Raw genomic sequence first — 19,523 nt, 5'->3', positions numbered from 1 at the left:
ACACTGTGTTTGTGTGGGTAGGTGTTGGCCACTTCACTGGGTTAGTGTTCTGCTCCTTGTGATACACAACGCAGGGGCCATGGAACGTTTTTGAGTGTGTGTGTGTGTGGGGGGGGGGGGGTTTGTCAGGGCGATATATTTCCTCAGTCGACCATAATTAAGTGACCTTAAAAGTCTTTCAATTTCCCTTCATGAAGCTTTATTGTTGAGAAGGACATTTGACCCACTGGTGGTTTCTGTGTAAATTTGTTATGAAAATTTCTCAGAATCAATGTCTGATCAAAACTGGTTCAGATAGGGTGAAGAAATACATCATAGGAAGGTGAGTATGTGCATGAAAGGATGTTCATTTGTACTCTCATGTATCACATATATCATATATGTAGGGCCCCACTTTTTTCTCTGTTTCTCTTCTTCCTTAAAAAAACCCAACAACAACAACAACAACATTTATCACTCTTCTCTTATTTTTGTTAGAACAGAAATATACATCACATGTGATGACTGGTATTACTGTGAAGGCACTAGATTCAATTGCAATCAGTCTGTGGGACACTCTATCCTATTTCTGGGACTTTATGTAATTCTCATGGTAATGACCTTCATCAGCTGGAATCTGAAATGAAAACATTCTAATTCATGCCACTTGCTCTGTTGTTGTCTTTTTGCCCTTGGTAGACATTGCTGAACGCTGAAAGCTATGAAGAAGCCTTTCGCAGACTGGTGTACGAGGAAGAGGTGGCTCCTGTCTACATCATCCTAGGAGGGGTAAACCCAGGCGAGGGCGCTGTCATAACCAGGGAGCGTACCGCACCCCTGGACGTCTGGCAGATAGATGTGGCCGATGGCAGGTAATGATAATACCGTGTCTTTCTTTTAGACTAAAATCTGAAGGTGTAGGATATTAAAAGGTAACTCCAAAGAAACTGTTCATGCTCCAGAAGGAGTTGATGTATCATTGATTTAAAGGGGATGGCTAGTAACTGATCAGTGGGAATCAGTGGGAATGCCGGAGGATGATTGTTCCAATCTCTGTGGGATTCATTTAAGAGTACATTATATATCTATTGTTGTGTGAAAATTATTTGCTCCAGAATGGTCTCATATTCAAGTAATGTGCAGTTTAATGTTTCTAGGTTAGCGTCCCTGGTCAGTGACGGGGCAGTAATCTGCACATTACTTGAATATGAGACCATTCTGAAGCAAATAATTTTCACACAACAGTAGATATATAATGTACTCTTAAATGAATCCCACAAGGATTGGAACAATCATCCCTCAGTATACCCACTGATTCCCACTGATCGGTTACTAGCCATCCCCTTTAAAGGTCAAAGTTCAGAATGGCTGCCGTTATTTGCGTAATAAAACTTAATCTGAAGGTGTAGGATGTCAAAGGTAAATCCAGCAAGAGTTTGCATGTTCCAGAAAGTGTTCATACATAACTTTGTACATGTATGTCATGGGATCCAGGGTCAAAGTTCAGATTTTGCTGCCATTATTTTAGCCTACAGAATCACACTGTTGTGTCACCACCATGTGCCATGCAGATTCTTTAGGGAGCTCTTGTATGAGATAATGTGTATGATCTATTATGCTCATATTATGCTTTTTGTTTTGTTATGATTGTGTGTTTCTATACTTCAGTGAAAGCTGCAGGGTTAATTGATAATGACATATGGCTACTTCAGAAAGTGTACGTATTTCATGCCGTGTGAACAATGTGATGTTTACTTACATTGCTATTTGTGTTTTCAAAGACTGATATTACTGAATGATTTAAACAAACATTCAAATGTTTATTTAACATAATAAAAGTCATTTCAGTCACAACTGAGTCAGGAGTGAATAAATTTCTGTCGCCAGATATTTCAAATTGTGCTGTAGTCTGAGAGTCATACTCTGTCTTTTTCCTAAATATTTGCATCGTTTTTGTTCCTAGGTGGTTCCTTCTGGAGACAAATTATGACCACTGGGTTCCACCACCGGCTAGTGATGACCGCAGGTAAAAATTGATTTAAGAAAAGAATAAAGAAATCTTTAATCCTGTTTGAGCCACAGTGCTTGACCAAGTGATTCATTAAGATTTGATAGTCAACATGTGTGTTCATTAATATTTACCACTGTGTAGCATCAGCCATCAACTTATCAACCCATTGAGGACGGACTGATTTTGCTACAACAAGCATTTCCCATAGACACCAGCCCGAGTATACTCGGGACTAGTCCGTATCAAAACCGGTTAAGTTAACCATTAAGTTATGAACTTGCTTCACATTGTTGAATTATTTGTTTGATGTAGCTTTCATGGACAGTGCATCATTAGTTGTCGCTATATCTTGCAAGCCTCTGGCAAACCTATATTGAGTTGTTCTAGTTAGCCCATTGGATTAAGTATTCCCAAATTTAGAATATAGAGGTGTCTTTGAAAGAGCCCATTGGATTAAGTATTCCCAAATTTAGAATATAGAGGTGTCTTTGAAAGGCCAACAGATACATGTATCTGTAGTAATCTTTCTGTATTAATCTTTCTCAAAGAATTACATAATGTGAGTTGTGAGCATCAATCACTATATCATTTTGTATGTTTTCATATATTTGCTTTGGACCTGTTTCTCTCTTGAAAGATTGTATATTCCCTTAGCCAAAGACACAAAATTTTGCATGGTTGAAGTATAATATCTCCCAAATTGTGAATGTATTCTTACAGTAATTCACTGCAGAGGTTTTAAAACAGAAATGAAAAAGTAGGTTCATTTCACTTGAAAATACGCTCCCCTTTCATACCAAGAATATCGCTTGGAATATTTTGGGGGTCCGAATGCTAGATTCACTAGCAAACTGAAGTGTTGTTTCCCCCTCCATAAAAGAAGTTTCCAGTTTAACTGTTCTGAGGAAAGGTTTAAATCACCCACCTCTACAGTGTACCAGCTTATGAAAGGAATCTGATTTTAATTGTCAGACTTGCAAAAGAGACACACAAACTTTAATCATTCTTCCCCCCTCCTCCCTCCCCCTTTCCTTTTTAGGGATCCTGGTAACAAGGCTATGCGGGCTGTTGGTCAGAAGAACATCAACAACAAGACGCTGTGGGATGTACTGACCACACCACTGGTACTAAATAAGTAAGTGGTTGGGAAAATGGAATCACAAAGCTGTAGTTACATTTTTTGCTGTCTTTTTGGTTTTATAAACATACATACGTGCTATAAAATGAATCAGCATATATTTGCAAAAGGTGACATAATTTCACAATTAACGTGTAGAAATTACAAAGAATACAAAGAAGCGTATCAAAAGAAATATTGATAGAAAACTATGTAAAGCACATGACATGGATAAGTTTATCGTTTAGAGGCTAACAAAGCAAAATTATGGTTTAGGTCCGTCGTCTTCAATAGAACAAGACCATTTCTTGAGGTGGACATGGTGCAATGTTTTGCACACTTGAATTGTGCATGAAGTAGTGCTGGATTCATTCCTGACATTGACACATAGTGCCCAAAGTTAGCCATTTATTTAGCCACAAACTTTTTGTTTAGCTGGGCATGTTTATGATTTCTCTGAAAGCATATAGCTTCTATTTAATACTAGGAAAATTCCTGTGGCAAATGCTCATATTACTGGGTGAAACCACTTCCTCTTGTCAGCAACCAATATAACATTGCTCAGATTACCAAAGAAAATGAAAGCAAAGAGCGAGGACCAATTTCTTTTCACGTTGAATCAGATTCCATCAGTTAGACCTAAATTTCACATGGCTTTTAATATTTTCGGAAGGTCTCTGGAGATTGATTGTGACTTAGCCAGTAAGGGCAAGGAAGAAAGGATTTCTTCATTTATGTTCACGGGTCTTTTATGTTTTGTTTTGAGGAATAGGTCACATCAAATTCAACTTAGTCACATGTTTGTTTCTCTGAAACCATAACGAAATGAGAAATTCAATTCCTTCCTGTCCATCACTTTCAGTAAACAATTCAAAGCAGCCTGTAATTATGCCAAATGTCACAGAGAGCATCATACATTGTGAGTACTGTGAAAGTGGATATTTTCAGGCGACTAATTTTTCGCGCTCTGCCGGGTATGAAGAGTTTCACGAGTCTTTAATTCCGTGAAATCAAGATATAAACTACTGGAACATATGGCAAGCAAATATATTCGCGTGCTTTTATTTTCGCTCTTGTTTGTGGTTGCACGAAAAGCACAAAAATTTCAGCACCGTGAAAATTTCCACTTTTACAGTATATGGAGAGTTTGGTAGAAAAACGACTTAACTCCATTTGTGTTGATTTGAAAAATTTGTGATAAAAGCCAGCTGCTACAAAACAGATTAGAAAATATGGGATATTTTTAATCATAATTTTGAGAATATTCCTTGTTGTGTTACAAGTGAGGTATCCCTGTAAAAGTGTTTGCTCTATCTTAAATACAAAAGGACTTACTTTAAAATGTCTGAACGAAACTTTACATGTGTCATTTTAAATGTGAAAATTTTTTACTCCTGACCCCTTTTGGTTAGTCAGCAGTAAAGCAGACAACATTGGTTGGTTGCTTGCTTCGTCTTTGTCACAATGTCAGTGTTGGAAACCTGAAATTTACCCGATGAAAAGCTTGAGAGGAAACTTGAAGAAGATTATCTTGAGATGAAGGAAAAATTAAGAAAAGAAACAAAGAGAGGTACATAACAAAAAAAAATAATTGAGGGGTTGATGGATGGATAGACTGATAGATAGACAGATGGAAAGATTGATAAACACAGAAGTAGATGAATATGAGATGGATGACAACAAAGATGGATCTGTGAAAGATAGTTTGATAGAGTTAAGGAGAGATAGATAGTAGATAGATTGATGCATTCATTAAATGATAGATGTATGGAAATAATGGAAAGAAATGAGAGATAGAACGAGAGAAAAAGAGAAAGATATATATTTAGAGAGAGAAAGAAAAATATATATATAGAGAGAGAGAATGGAGAGCTAAGAAGAAGGATATATACAGAGAGAGAAAATAGAGATGGAAAGAGAAGGATATAATAGAGAGAAAGAAGATGGAGAAAGAGAAAGGTATGTATATATAGAGAGAAAATAGACAAAGAGAAAGAAATATACTTTAGAGAGAGAGAGGAAATAGACAAAGAGAAATATATGTATATAGGGAGAGAGAAAATAGGGAAAGAGAAGGATATCTAGAGAGAGAGAGAGAGAGAGAGAAATATATGGAGTGAGAGAGGAAATAGAGAAAGTTTGAGAGAGAGAGAGAGATAGAAGAAAATGTGAGAGATAGAGAGGTAAAAACAATGAGATACTTTAATGAAAACTTCCAAGTATCTCATTCAAGTATTGACTGAGAATTCTGCCCCACCTGCATCAATGTGCACCTGGTAGGCCTGACATCAGGATTTCGTATTTAGGTGATATGGTACATCCTACCACAAACGTCCAGCGAATGTGTTTTTTCCTGTGTTGCTATGACTTCCTTTGTCGTTGTATATTAAAGGATGTCACCCAACCCACTGAATGGAAAACCACCCGTCCCTGCACAGAATTTCAGAATAAAAAAAAAATAATAATCACATTTCCAAGTACAACTGGGGAAATTATGAAGAATAGCAGTAGTAATACAAAGTGACCTCTCTTCTATCAAGTGGTGGGGAAGAACTGCTGCTATGATGAAATGTGACGACTAAGTGAAAAGAAATTCTCTGAATGATGTGTCTCGTTGCAACTCAATACTTGTTTAGCTTGAAAAGGAAAAGATATGCTTGCTGACCTTAGTTCATTGTTATATAAGATTTGATTGAAAAAAGTAGGAATTACAAAAGAAGGCAATGTGCATTAAAGTGATTTTCTAATCAAAATTGCACTTTCATTTTTCTCTGAAGTTACACATTTTGAGTAAAAGCAAATATGTATAAAATAATTCTAATAGCTCATATCTTTAAAATAGATATGAATTCCAAAAGATTGATTGTGTAAATAGTCAATGTTTGAATCTGATGCCTTTGGATGGGTTCCAATGGTACTGTAACCCGTTCCTTACGGAAACCTGGTGTACCAGGTTCCCAAAATGTAAACAAGAGTGCCTGCATTTGTGGCCTAAGTTCACATTTATTTGTGTTTAATTATGTTGCCTGCAAAAATGGGTTTGATAGAAAGAGTAGAGTTTTTTCTATCAATATCTGTATGACAGAGATGCATTGCTACATTTGCTGACTTTATAACTAGGCCGAGTTGGAATGGAGTCCTGAATGTTGATGAAAAAGCTTTTTGTGTATGGGCAACAAAGAGTGATCCATGTTTTCTTATGGTGGGTCACAAGTGTGTATGGGCAACCAAAGAGTGATCCATGTTTTCTTATGGTGGGTCACAAGTGTGTTATCTGTGAATTTCACAAATCTGACTGTAATCTGAATCACTGTTGAGCTGCAAATTTAACAGCATGCAAAGATATTACCACCTGATCTTTATGGCATAAAGTGGCAGAGTCAACGGGCGGGCATTAGTGCACTTGGGTTAGCCTTGGTGTCAAACTGCAAAAATATCTGTATGCTAAAATAACTGACAGCTTTTAACAGTATGATATTCTGTAACTGAATTCTTTCTCCTGTCCATTCTTTGGCACATTGCAGCAGCACAGTCTACACCGCATCGATGTGCGCTGGGAGACCTGAGATTTATTCCACCAAGGTGAGGGACGTGTAGAGGCGTCGGACCACTCGCGGCAAAGTCGGCCTCCACTCTATCCGCCACATCTGGGAAAAAGTTCAAAACTTGATCACTTGTGCAATGAGAAGCTGATCTGTTTCATCAACAGAGGGCATGCTCCGATCATAGACGAGTAATTCTAACGAGATGAGTGCGATTGGCATTTGGAATAAAACCAACCCCATTTAGGGCTTTTTTATGAAGTGTACTAGGTTAATGATAGACACATGATTAGCACATTGTTTTGAGCTCGGCTGTTCAAATTTTTAACTTGCCATCAGCCATATGAGCATGGTATGTATGCCAGTACTATACGATGCATATTCGCGTCAGCTGTCTTGCACCCAAAGATATAATCATTTTCTCTCTTCTTTTTTTTTGTTCAGCTTCAGAAGAATTCCTGTTAGCAGACACTTGCACCTTTATCTAACGATACTAATGGTGCTCCATAGTATTCATGGAAATTTTGTTGAGAAAATGTGTGGAACTTTGTTTATATGAGAAAATGTATGGAACTTCATTTATATTTTTCATAATTTTGTTTATGACAGTGTATGAATAATGATAAATCTTTTGCAAAAGGATTTTTATAAACTTATTACTTGCTTTGTAAATTTATACTATGATAGTGATGTACATGAATATAGATATCTATCTTTCTATGTATTTTACACATACATACTAATCAAAGTGTGATTTGAAGATGTAGAGCGTAAGGACATTTCTTGTAGTGCATGATAGTGGTAGTATTTACAGAACCTACAAATTGTATGCAATGCAAATGCATGTTGACTTGTGCTGATTTGTGATACCCAGATCATCACTTTTGTGACACAAAGAATATATTTTATTTTAATATATTCATTTTTCTTTCATTTCTCTTAAGATTCCATCAATGACATCATCTATCAATCACTGCTCCATTACTAGTTGATTTGCAAAAGACAATGGAATGCACCTTCCCCTGAACTAAGCATTACCTACATATTTCCATACAGTGTCTTTTTGTTAATCAGATTAGTAGTTATGCTCAGATTTATGGAAAGGCGCATTCCAGTGTCTTTCTTAAAGCACATTAGTACTTTAGCAGGGATTGACAGATGATGTCAATGGTAGAATTTTGGTTTGAAAGAAATTTTTTTATAGTGTATCCAAGTAATCTGAAGAAAAATAACAGAATTATTCATATAAAATATTTGACATATATCCATATGTTCTTTTTGCCACAAAAATGATGATCAGGGTGTTAAGATAAACAAAGTTTAAGTAAGTCATTCAGGTCAACATAGTGCAGTAACTAGGTCCATTGAATCGAAGTAATGTAGACTGCAGCACCTCGGCACAAAGCGGGATTATTCTAAGTTGAAGGTAACTAGGCATAGTCATGTGTAGGTGATTTCAAATAGCGTAATTGCTGCACACTTTGTACTTCAGTGATAGTGAAAGTTATCACAGTAGATGCATCGTCTTTCAGAGACAAGTGTGTTCACGTAATACTACAATCACTTCATTCCAGCAGAGTAATGGTGGCAATATATAATCTTCATCCCTCGATTAGAATACGCTAGTCCAAAATAAAAGAAGGCAGACGCATTTGTGATGTGCACACACTATCTTTAGGACAGTTGAAAAGGTAAGGTGTATACAGTACATTTCCTGAATCAATGCAAAATGCCATTTTCAATTGTTTTTACAACTTTTCTCTGTGTGTGAGTAAAATATAAAAGGATACAAAGTAGCTTTGATGTTTTTTTCCATTATAGCTTTTGCTCAAATGTTGTTTTCACATTGAAATGTAATGATGCCTCATCTTGTACGATATCTATGTTGTACCAGCAAGGTTACAACAGTCCTTTAGCATGATTGGTGTTGGAGGGATTAAGAGATATTCAGCTCAGCAAGCCTTTGTTGTTTTTTTATTCTTGTCTTTTTAATTCTTGCCTTCTGTTATTTTTGTTCACTCATTGACAGATTCTTCAAAATGTAATGATAGGTGTTTAACACCTTGTGGGAAAATCAGTCTTGCCTAAATTTCCTACCACTTGCCTCAAAATTTCTGAAAAAAAATGTGGTGGTTATTGTTTTTTGTGTTTTTGAAATAATATCTGGAAGAACTCTATTTTTTTTCCTTCAAACTTTGATTACTGACGCACATTGTGTAAGTATAGTACCTAGTGTCACTTGTGTTAGATAAAACTCTACCCCAGTCATGGATATTTTGCCATTTTCTGTTATAGCATATTTTAGGTCGTGAAACTTGTCCCTGTGTCGTAGAATGGTCTCATTGGAAAAATGGATATCGTCAGTAGCATTTGAGTTAAGCTTGCCTTGAGGAGCTTCTTCCATATGCAGAGCGGCCATCTGCTTCCACTTTTGGCGTTCTTCGGGAATATTCAGCGATGTAAGATGAAGTCTTCGGCATCTGTTCTGAAAATTCAAGAGACCTATTTAGGGCTTAGCTAGAAAAAAATTGTCCATCAGCCACCAGGCTGATCTGTCATTGTCCATGACTATCATGCCGAGTACAAAGAGATGAATGGTCTGATTGAATAGTATGATTAGCATAGGTGTGTGCGATATGAAATAAAGATGCACAGTCTCGAGTAGTCTTATTTTATTTTTACTGTTACATTTCTCAGGATGTTGCTGATTCTGTTCATGACTATCATGTAAATCTTATCATTTGTTGCAGAGTAAAATGAGCCCCTGAGAAGCATGATGTGTCATATGAAAATAATTCTACTACTTTGTACATAGTCACATCTAAGTGCACATCCAAACGATTTTTGAAGCGTGCCTAATTATTGTTGTTGTACATATACCATGTTCATTTCTGATCCATACAAACTTGGTAAAGTTAGCTTTTTTTTTCTGCTGTTGTTGTTTCAATTTTGATATGGTCAGATCCTCCACTTTCCTATCTTTGCATTTTACATTATTTTGTATGTACAGTTTGTCCCACTCCGTGATGTCTAAGGGCTCAGCACATAAAGTGGTGAGAAAGTTGGTTACAAAGAAACACAGTTACGAGAAGTGGAAACTGGATGCAGTCAAATTCACTGAAGATTTGGTGCTTGAGCACTGAAGTCCAATCAAAACCCATTATCATCATGTGTCAGAGTAAAAAAAAAATTCTCTTTTTTTGTTTTGCCAATTATATGAGAATCATGTGAAAATGAACTCATTCCTGAACCTTCACCCCTCTGAATAATATCTTTCTTTCATTTATGTGAAAATTATGTCAAATTTCTAATTGAAGTGTGAAGAGGTGATACTAGATCTATCATTTTTGTTGTTGTTAAGTTTAGAACAAATCTAAAGGTTCCAATTATTCATTCCCAATACACTGTACCTGCAGCCTGCAGGGTTTTGTTTGATATATGCTCTGATGTGAGCAACTTTATTGGGATGTGATGTTGATGAGTCAATATGTTCAGCTCAATATTCCAATGGGATGAATCAGTGGTTGGTCTGAAGCTTGACGATTATATGTGAAGAGCAAACACAAGGAAAGAGATGAATTTTTAATGACAAGTGTGTGGATTTTTATGGCAATTAATTTTGATAGCAAGGCTTGATTTGTGCAATAAGAATTGAAACAGAGTCCTCCATAGGATCTAGAGTATGAGTAAGATGTAGGTCACAAAGTTACTAGTAACCTCGCAGTATTTTAAAGATAATGTGCTCATGATCAACTTCAACCACAACAAATATCTGCAGAGATATGGAAGGTCGTAATCCAAATTCTAGCCGGTAATCATGAGAGTAGGGTGAGAAATTGGGTTACTGCAGTGGCTCAAATACTACAACTCATTGATGTCCACATGGCTGTAACTTTGTGGCACCTGGCAAGTCTAGGCCAATTTCTACTTATTAGAGATATAAACCTGTAAATCTCTTTGTTGTGGAAGATGCCATTCTTTGAACGTTCACAGGAATTGAAGTTTGGGGAGAGGAGAAATTTATTCGCCCATGTTGATCTACTGTGTAATACAGGGTATTGCTTTGATTTGTATCATCTACAGATTTTTTTTTCCACTTATTTTTTAGTGAAACCACTTTAAAATTGAAGAAAATTTTTATATTTCGGTGTGATCTTGTCAAAAGTCACTGGAAGTGATGATGGTGTGCAATCAGTGTGTTGTGATGTTATGTAGAAAGTCATGTGATCTTGGTTAATTACCTGCAAGGTCGATAGGAAATGAGTCAAAACAAATCTTTCCTGTTCAGTTGTATTCTTAGCGTGTGTGGAGACAGTTACTGAGCGTGCAATGAACTTGCGGAATCTGTTCTTGGATTCATGGTGACCAAACTTCTTCCGTTTTTCTGTCTTTAAGTCAAATGTGCATTTTGTACATTACCTCTGTGTTTTTTTGTAACTGGTCTAGTTTTTGGCATCCTTTTGACTGCATGTACTATGTCTGTCTATAGACGCAACCCATCCATAAAAAATAAGTTAATGAATAATGATAATAAATTGGAAAAGTGTTCCTAAGGTGGTTCATAATTTAGGTTTTAGTCTTGACTGAAGTTTAATGATTTGGATACATGTCTGAGGATGTGTGTCTAAACAAAATTTGGAAGTCATGGAATGTACATTGTATGTAAACTTCATTAACAGAGTCATATTTACTTCATCATATTGTATAGTTTATCATCAAATGATTCAGTGTCTCATCTGATTGTATGCACTTTTATCCCTGTAAACATGCAATTTAATCATTATCATGCAATATATATTTTTGGTAAATTCTTTGAGTGTTGTCTTTGTAATCATTTTGTGGCATGTCTTTTTTTTTCTTTGTGTAAATGTCTGAGGCACAGCCACTCAAATTTCTGTCAGCTATCATACTTACAATTCTGTATATTTAAAATGGGTTGACATTAAAACGGCTACAGTGAGAGAGCCTCTTCACTTCAGCATCTTTCTGCACGGGCAGTATTTGAGGGTTATTATGAGATCATTCAAATAACCTTGTGTCACATATAGACCGATTCGGGTTCGTTGAGGGCAGCAGACAATTTGTGGCACTGGGCGCAGCCATTAGCTCAAATTGCGGTGTCCCAGCCTACCCCCCTCCTCTCCCCCACCCCATAGGCAACATGTTTATCGCGCACTTGTAACAAAGGTTCGCGCATTGAGCAAGCGTTCCTGCACTCAGTACGAGACGCCTATTGGCTAAAACAACCATGCATCAGTTTTTCATTCCTTGCGCGTGCTAATGTAGGGAGGGGGGTGGGGGAGTTGGGGGGGGGGAGGTCGGCCGGGACACCGCAGTAATGGCGCTGCCCATGCCGATAATACACAAACCGCCTCACAGAATCGGTCTATACAGAGCTACCAAGTCTACCTGATTTAAAACCACTTTTTCATCATTTTATAGAGGAAATATTTAAGAATTTCAATGAAGCTTCTAGGCCATTTTGGTGGCCGTTTTGAATATCTCAGAACCCTCACGGATTCAATTAAAGAGTTGCTTCATCCAGAATAGGATTCAATTCCACCCTCGAAATAGGGTAAACCCATCAAAAACATAGGCCGGACGATGAAACAACATTTAGCCTCTGGCACCCCAGCTACCACCATACTTGAGATGAGGTTGATACTGTACGAGCTGAAATTTTCGCGAATTTCGCAAATCGCCTTTGAACCGCAAAAATAACAAGCGAAAATAACAACGCGCAAATAGCTAAGTTCAGTTAGACCCTCGCAACCGCAAAATTAACAAAAACATGAAAATGTTCTCCAAGTAGCAATTCGCGAAAATATGTGTACGCGAAAATTTCAGCTCGTACAGTAGTGTTAACTATATATGTGTGTGTAAAGCTGGGACAGTATCAATAAATCATTCTGTGGCATATAAGAAATGCGGATGAATTTTTAAAGCAAAAGTGCATTTGGAAATTTCACTGTGTGGAAGAAGCAGCTTTTACATTCAAGAGTGTATTCTTTAAAACCAACAACAGTGACTATAATACTAAGAGAGTTATACAGAGGTTAGACATTGAAATTAATGAAGGTGAAAATAATTGAGAATAGTATATACAGTGTATTTGGAGTATGTACGCATTATCATATTATCTATTTGTAATCTTTCTGTTATGTTGTCTGGATCTGGGGGCATTGAATGTCATTGCAATAAAGGACTTCCTCTTATACGCAAACAGTTCCTTTTTTTGTACCAGCCTGATACGAGTAGTTACCTTTAAATTTCTTGTAGCAAATATTAACTCTTTATGTGCCACGTTCGCACGCCCGACTCAGTCGACGGCATGCCAACTTCGCATATTCTGCTCAACAAACAAAGCCGCCAAAACCGATCGATAAATCGCTAATCCCGCGTTACAATCAAAGCGTTTCTCGCGCTTTTGTTCCTCTCACATACGGCTTGCATTCTATGTGGTGAATGACTATCAAGCGGTGTTCCCAACTAGATTTCGCATGTACACTTTAAGTTTCTGTCACTATTTTATGTGCAAAAGTCATTCTTTTACAGTAATGCAGCAACTGGTAATTCAAAAGAAAAATTGAAAATAGAGGTGTTATACATTGTATATGGAAGCAAAGTTTGGCATTCCTCTTTAACTTTGCTCACTATTATGTCCAGCTTAACAGAAATTTGTAGAAGTTATACAGATTGGAAAAACATAATTCTTTCTCTGAGCATGACTATCTTCGTGTCTCAGAATAACGTGGCACACAGGGGGTTTCCACCACGGCACATAAAGAGTTAAAAATCTCACAAAAGTCTATGGCCTTGAGAAAATCTGTCAACTCATGCTAGTGTGGACTTGTATGCACTACACACACACACACATGCGCACACACACACACACACACATACACATTTACATTTGACACAATCATACGCTTACATCAAGGTGCGTCTGCATGCAACATGCTGATTCGCGGGCGCAAACCAACATTACAGCAACCGACCCACATTGCAGATGGACAAGCATTCTCGTTGTGTTTGATGCTGTGTTAGTTATCAAAATGGAGGATCTCAAGCAAACCTTAGATCTCCCAAATTTGGATCAATAAATCATGACGACATAAGCCATACAGTATGTAAACTTAATTGTCAACTAAACACAAGGAATTTAATAGGAAATAGCATATGCAAAAAATCAGGATGTCCTGATGGTCCGCTTTCTATAAAGGCAAGGTTTAGTGCATTGCCATTTGTACCATCTGCAGCTCAATATCATTTCTGTAGCAATGTCCAACCGAAATGGGTAGTAATCATCACCATCATAACTATCATCACTCATCATTGTTATCATTATCACCATCATTATCATGACCATCATCATCATCATAGTTAGTATGAAATTGTGAGGATATTCCACTGATGACATAAATTGTGAGTGTGGGACACCTCAAACCATGCCACACCTTCTCTAGTACTATAACTTCGAGGAACAGTGTAGCCAAAACAACCTGATGGCTGCAAATGAGAAGGCTCTGCAATGTGCCAAGTCCTTGTCAAATATCTAATGACTATGTAGATGTTGGATACGACGAAGTAGATCATCATCGTCATCATCATCATCATCATCACCATCACCATCACCATCATCACCATTATTATCATCATCATCATCACTATCATCACCATCATCATCACCATCATCATCACCATTACCATCATCATCCCCATCACCAAAAGCATCATCACCATCATCATCATCACCATCACCAAAAGCATCACCATCATCACCATCATCACCAACATCACCATTATTATCATCATCATCACTATCATCACCATCACCATCACCATCACCATTACCATCATCACCACCACCACCACCATCATCATCATCATCCCCATCACCAAAAGCATCATCACCATCATTATCATCACCATCACCAAAAGCATCATCATCATCACCATCATCACCAACATCACCATTATTATCATCATCATCACTATCATCACCATCACCATCACCATTACCATCATCACCATCACCATCATCATCATCATCACCATCATCATCATCATCACCATCATCACCCTCATCATCACCATCATCACCATCACCATCATCACCAACACCATCATCACCAGCAGCATCATCGATCACCATGATCATCACCATCAGTATCATCACCACTACCATCATCACCGCTATCATTATCATCACCACCATCATCATCATAATCGTCATCAACACTGGATTTATTAAAGTGCATTGCCTATTTATTCCAGGTAAATGGACTCCATCTTTCTGTTCGTCAGACCATTCATTGTCTTACACTGTCATTTACGATCACAATCACAGCAGACTAAATCAGCAGAGGGGCCATTTTCTTCTCAATTCACCTTGAAGTTTTTATTCCGTACACAAGTACATGTACACAAGTAACAATGTCTTTGTTGCATGGTGTTATCAAACTTTGAGAAATATATAGTGAATCTGAAAGATCACATATGTACAACTTACCTCTTGTATCACATGTAAAACATACTTATTTTTTTTTAATTTACAGCGTAATAGATATTCTTCATTTGACTCATAAATGCTAAAAAAAGCATACTAATAAATACACAATGGCTAGTGCCAGTGTGATGTGCTACCAATAAGTTACAAAGACATCATCTGACATGATGATGCCAAACTAGGCGCGGTCACACAGGCAAAAGATAGAGATGTTTAAGATCGCGATCTATAAAGGTCCAGTTTACCTTTGGGAGCAGTCATTTGCAAAGTGTTCAAGATATCGCCTTTCATGCATATGTGCAGGTCTGTTGTATCACAAAACACACTTCCATGTGAAAGTTTTGCAATAAAGCCTAAGTTATAAGGAGATGTCAGCATTTTTCTCAATAAACTGTAGCAGTATACGGTTTTGTTTGGAGACATTTCTATTATAACTATTGTTCACATTTTGCATATCTAACAATACTTAGAATCGATTTTACTGATTCAAATTTTCACAGTGGTTGTTTCTATCCCTAACTCACACCTTAAAACTATTTAAAACACTAATGCTGGGTTTTAGTTTCATCTGCAAATGGTAAATTATGCCTTTTAAGATCTCGAAGTTTTGCCAGTGTGACCGCAAACTTCCCACAAAACTTCTCACTTCCCACATCAACTAGGGATTTTTCCGCCACCCCCTCCAAACTTCTCGATCTTTTGCCAGTGTAACCGCGAAAAACTGAAACTTCGCGATCTTTGTCACGTGACCAGTACACCACATGCTTGCGGACAGTGTCTCCGAAGTGCGAGGCCATTGTCATGTACAGGCATGGATTGTTACGTCACAATCAATAGCCATCAGAAGGCGCGCTCTTTCTTCTTTCTTGCACGTGCGCATCGATGACCCAAACTTCTTGATCCAAAAATCGAGAAGTTTGGCTGCCAGTGTAACTGCACGACAAAAGATCGTGAAGACTTCGCGATCTTAAACTTCTCAATATTTTGCCAGTCTGACCGCGCCTACTGACACAGAAATTCAAAGAAGCCTAACCCATTAGCAGAGACTCAACTGCAACACCCAATCATCTTCATGCCGAGTTCAACTCTAGAGGACTTCCCATTTGTTTCTGTACGATCTGCAAGCCAGTGCATCCTATGAACCACAGTTTAAAGGAGACCTCCGGATGATATTCAAATTTTTACATTTGAACAACAATAAAGTACTTACACTGAGTACAGAGTTTCAGAATTTATAGTGATTGGGATGAGGAATACGAATGTGTTCTAAATTTATAACAAATTGCAATAAACAGGGATGATGGCATGGCAGCCTCACCAAAAGAATGCATGAGTTGGGGCTCAAGGAAATAGAACAAAAGAAAAAGGTACACATACAGTCTACACAGGTGAACTTGTCAATCAAGCAGTATTGTAATGGAATTACACTGCTACTTTTCTGAAATATGTGAGGCTCCTATGTCATCAAGACTGTTCAGTGTAATTTGTTTAAGATTTTTCAAAGAATTGGTTTCTCTGCCCAAAGACCACAATAAATTTCACAAATCTATACACGGAGCTGTCGATTTATGTACTACACGATGTTAAATTATGAAAATCTTCTGGAATGCCCCTTTAAAGTCCAGAGCAGGGGAGCCGTAGGCCCTCCCATCAAGCGAGTGAGCATATATGCCACTGATCTCTTCCGGGCAGTATCTGGATATCTCCTTGGCCCGTTCAAGCTGTACAAGCAAGTGAAGCCAACATGCTGCCATCTTACTGGGCACATTCTATGGGGATTTGCGTGCATTTTCCAGCAGAGACTGTCGCCTAGATCATGTGATGTCATGAGTTCTGTAAACAAATGAATGGGCAATGTGCCTGGAAAGATGGCGGCGCAGTGGCTTCAAAGCTATTGGTTTATGAGAAATGTGTATGCAAAATGAAAGGGCATTGAGCGTGTTGGAATTTTTGGAGAACATTTTGGCGCCCTCTTTGTTGTAAGTCCTCAATGGGGTTAGCCTCATACCAAGATGTTGACTTTAATCATTTCCTTCAGACACAAGTGTATGTACCACTGTAACATGTCTTGATTCTGTGGGATTAAAAACACACAAAATTCATCTTACCCGGCCCAGTGCAAAAATTTAATATGGCACAAATATCCACTTTTACAGTACCGCACTGCTTTTGTCCACGTCAGCTGACAATACGATGGAAGCAAAGCCCTCACATCCGCTGTGGTTTGTTGAAGTATTACAGTGCCATACTGTGCAAGTGTGTGCGGGCCATTTTATACTCTGATATTCATGGATCCGTTGAAACATCTCCACACACAAATGCATAAAACACCAGAGGATACTAACACATTATCATTCATAACTTTATGGCTATTGCACTCACCTTCCTTGCGCTCTACAACAAAATTTGTTGAGGTACAGTCACACAACCCACTGGTTTTAATGCCCAGTACACAAGGTACGAGACTCGCATCTGCCCAGTCCCACATATAGTGACGTTAATAAGTAGTTAGCAAAAGTAGGTTCCTCCACACGCAGTACGGGGGAACGTAGTGTAAAACACAGTCCGAGTGTACAGGACGTATCAGAAGTAGGTAATGACAAGTAAAGAACATAATATTACCCATCTCTTGTGGACTGAGCTACACAGCAATGATACCAACAAACGATTCATATAACAACCGTGATTGTCTACAATCTATGAATCTGCATCCAGAAACTTTACAAAGAAAGGCAGCTTCCAAGTTGAGGAGATATGTGATTTGATAAAGTCTTGACCTATAATCCTCATCATTTGAGCCTTGTTTAGAAAAATATGTATTTTGAAAATAACTTATATTATGCCTACATTAATATCTGATGAACCTAGGTAACAATGAAAGCTTAAAAGGCTCATAGACTTAAAAAAAATGAAAAATCATATCAATGACATCACATCTGACTGCACAAAGATGTTACCGTTCACTCTCAGTTTGAACAACCTTTGGTAGAGTACAGTAGAACCATCTGCCCAAACCTGCAATGACAGACCAGTACTGGGACATATTAAGCACATTTCAGTGGGGGGAAAAAAGGTGGTGGGGCAAAGATAGGGAAAGGGCGAGTTAGAAAGAAAGATAGAGAAAGAAAAAGAAAGAGAGGGAGAGACAGAAAGAAAAGGAGAGACAGAGAATGAGTGAAACAAATCAAGAGGATCAAACAGAGACATAGTGAAAGAAACAATAAAAGAGAAACTAAGAGAAAAAACAAAGGTGTAAAACAGGGGTCGAAGAAAACTATTGCTCATGGAGCAGAGTTGAGTTGACAGAGAAAACAAAATTTTGACAAATCAACAAAACTTAACCCAAACCCAAACCCAAGCCCAAACACAAACCCAAACCTAGCCCTGTTGCATAATGATAACAATGCCACCCTCCAGACATCACGACCTTATGACCTCTTCCTCCGCATCCGTCTCTTTGCCCTCGCGATTATTCGTCAAGTTCTCGACATTCGTCAAGCCCTCGAGGGCCACCCGGTTCTGGTTCGTCCACAGGTCGTAGTAGAAGGAGTTCGTGTCGGCGATCAGCTGGGAGTGGCGCCCTCGCTCGGCGATGCCGCCGTCCCGGATGACCAGGATCTCGTCGGCGTTGACGACGGTGGAGAGGCGGTGGGCGATGAAGATGGACGTGCGTCCCTTGGTGACTGCTTCCATGGAGTTCAAGATGTGCTGTGGGGAGAAGACATGGAAAAATTGAAATATTAAAGGCATAATTTACCACTTGCAGATGAAACAAACACCCTGCATCAGTGCCTCAAAATAGTTCTAAAATGTGAGTTAGGGATTGAAACAACCAATGTTAAAATTTGAACCAGTATAATCAATGCTAAGCATTGTTAAATATACAAAATGTGAACGATAGTAATAACAAAACTGTTTTCAGACTAAGCCGTCTACAGTTATGGTTTAATGAGAAAAATAGTGATATCTCCTTATATTTTAGGCTTTATTGCAAAAAAAAATTATATGGTAGGATGTTTTGTGACACAACTAACCTACACATAGCATCAAATGTGATATCATGAACATTTTTAGATCACTGCTCCCAAAGGTAAACAGGACTTCTAACAGCCAATAAACTAAGAGGCACAACCGTATGAATACTGTACAAGCGAAATATGAAGGGCAGTTGTCATTTTCATGAATTTCACGAGTCGGGTGCTAATCCCAAATCTAAAAACATGGAAAATACTGACTCTGATCCTGACACGAATGTTACGTGGGGAGAAGACATGGAAAATTTGACGTACAGTACTCTCCGCATAATCGGGTTGGCTCGGGCAGAGCATTTCTTACCCGATTAAGCGGAGTACCCGATTAACAGAA

At 38.1% G+C, this 19,523-nt stretch overlaps 2 protein-coding genes across 2 annotated transcripts in view; one reads left to right on the top strand and one right to left on the bottom strand.

Moving 5' to 3' along the window:
• The window catches only part of LOC139730756 (N-acylethanolamine-hydrolyzing acid amidase-like), a 31,251-nt gene extending 24,206 nt beyond the window's left edge, over nucleotides 1-7,045 (top strand). Inside the window, exons 6-9 of the mRNA XM_071641621.1 lie at nucleotides 679-851; nucleotides 1,943-2,005; nucleotides 3,030-3,125; nucleotides 6,632-7,045. Coding sequence (XP_071497722.1) covers nucleotides 679-851; nucleotides 1,943-2,005; nucleotides 3,030-3,125; nucleotides 6,632-6,704 — 405 coding nt within the window. The 3' untranslated portion in view covers nucleotides 6,705-7,045. The remainder of the gene's footprint in view (nucleotides 1-678; nucleotides 852-1,942; nucleotides 2,006-3,029; nucleotides 3,126-6,631) is intronic.
• Nucleotides 7,046-18,578: 11,533 nt separating this feature from the next.
• The window catches only part of LOC139730744 (iron-sulfur clusters transporter ABCB7, mitochondrial-like), a 42,196-nt gene continuing 41,251 nt past the window's right edge, over nucleotides 18,579-19,523 (bottom strand). Inside the window, exon 13 of the mRNA XM_071641610.1 lies at nucleotides 18,579-18,866. Within this exon, the coding sequence (XP_071497711.1) occupies nucleotides 18,579-18,866 (288 nt within the window). The remainder of the gene's footprint in view (nucleotides 18,867-19,523) is intronic.

This window comes from Diadema antillarum, unplaced genomic scaffold (genome assembly GCF_040938485.1).
Source record: "Diadema antillarum isolate AM-2024a unplaced genomic scaffold, OU_Dant_1.0 scf00000022, whole genome shotgun sequence".
NCBI lineage: Eukaryota > Metazoa > Echinodermata > Echinoidea > Diadematoida > Diadematidae > Diadema > Diadema antillarum.
The sequence above is the reverse complement of the archived record's forward strand: the minus strand, read 5'-3'. Positions and strand labels throughout refer to the sequence as shown.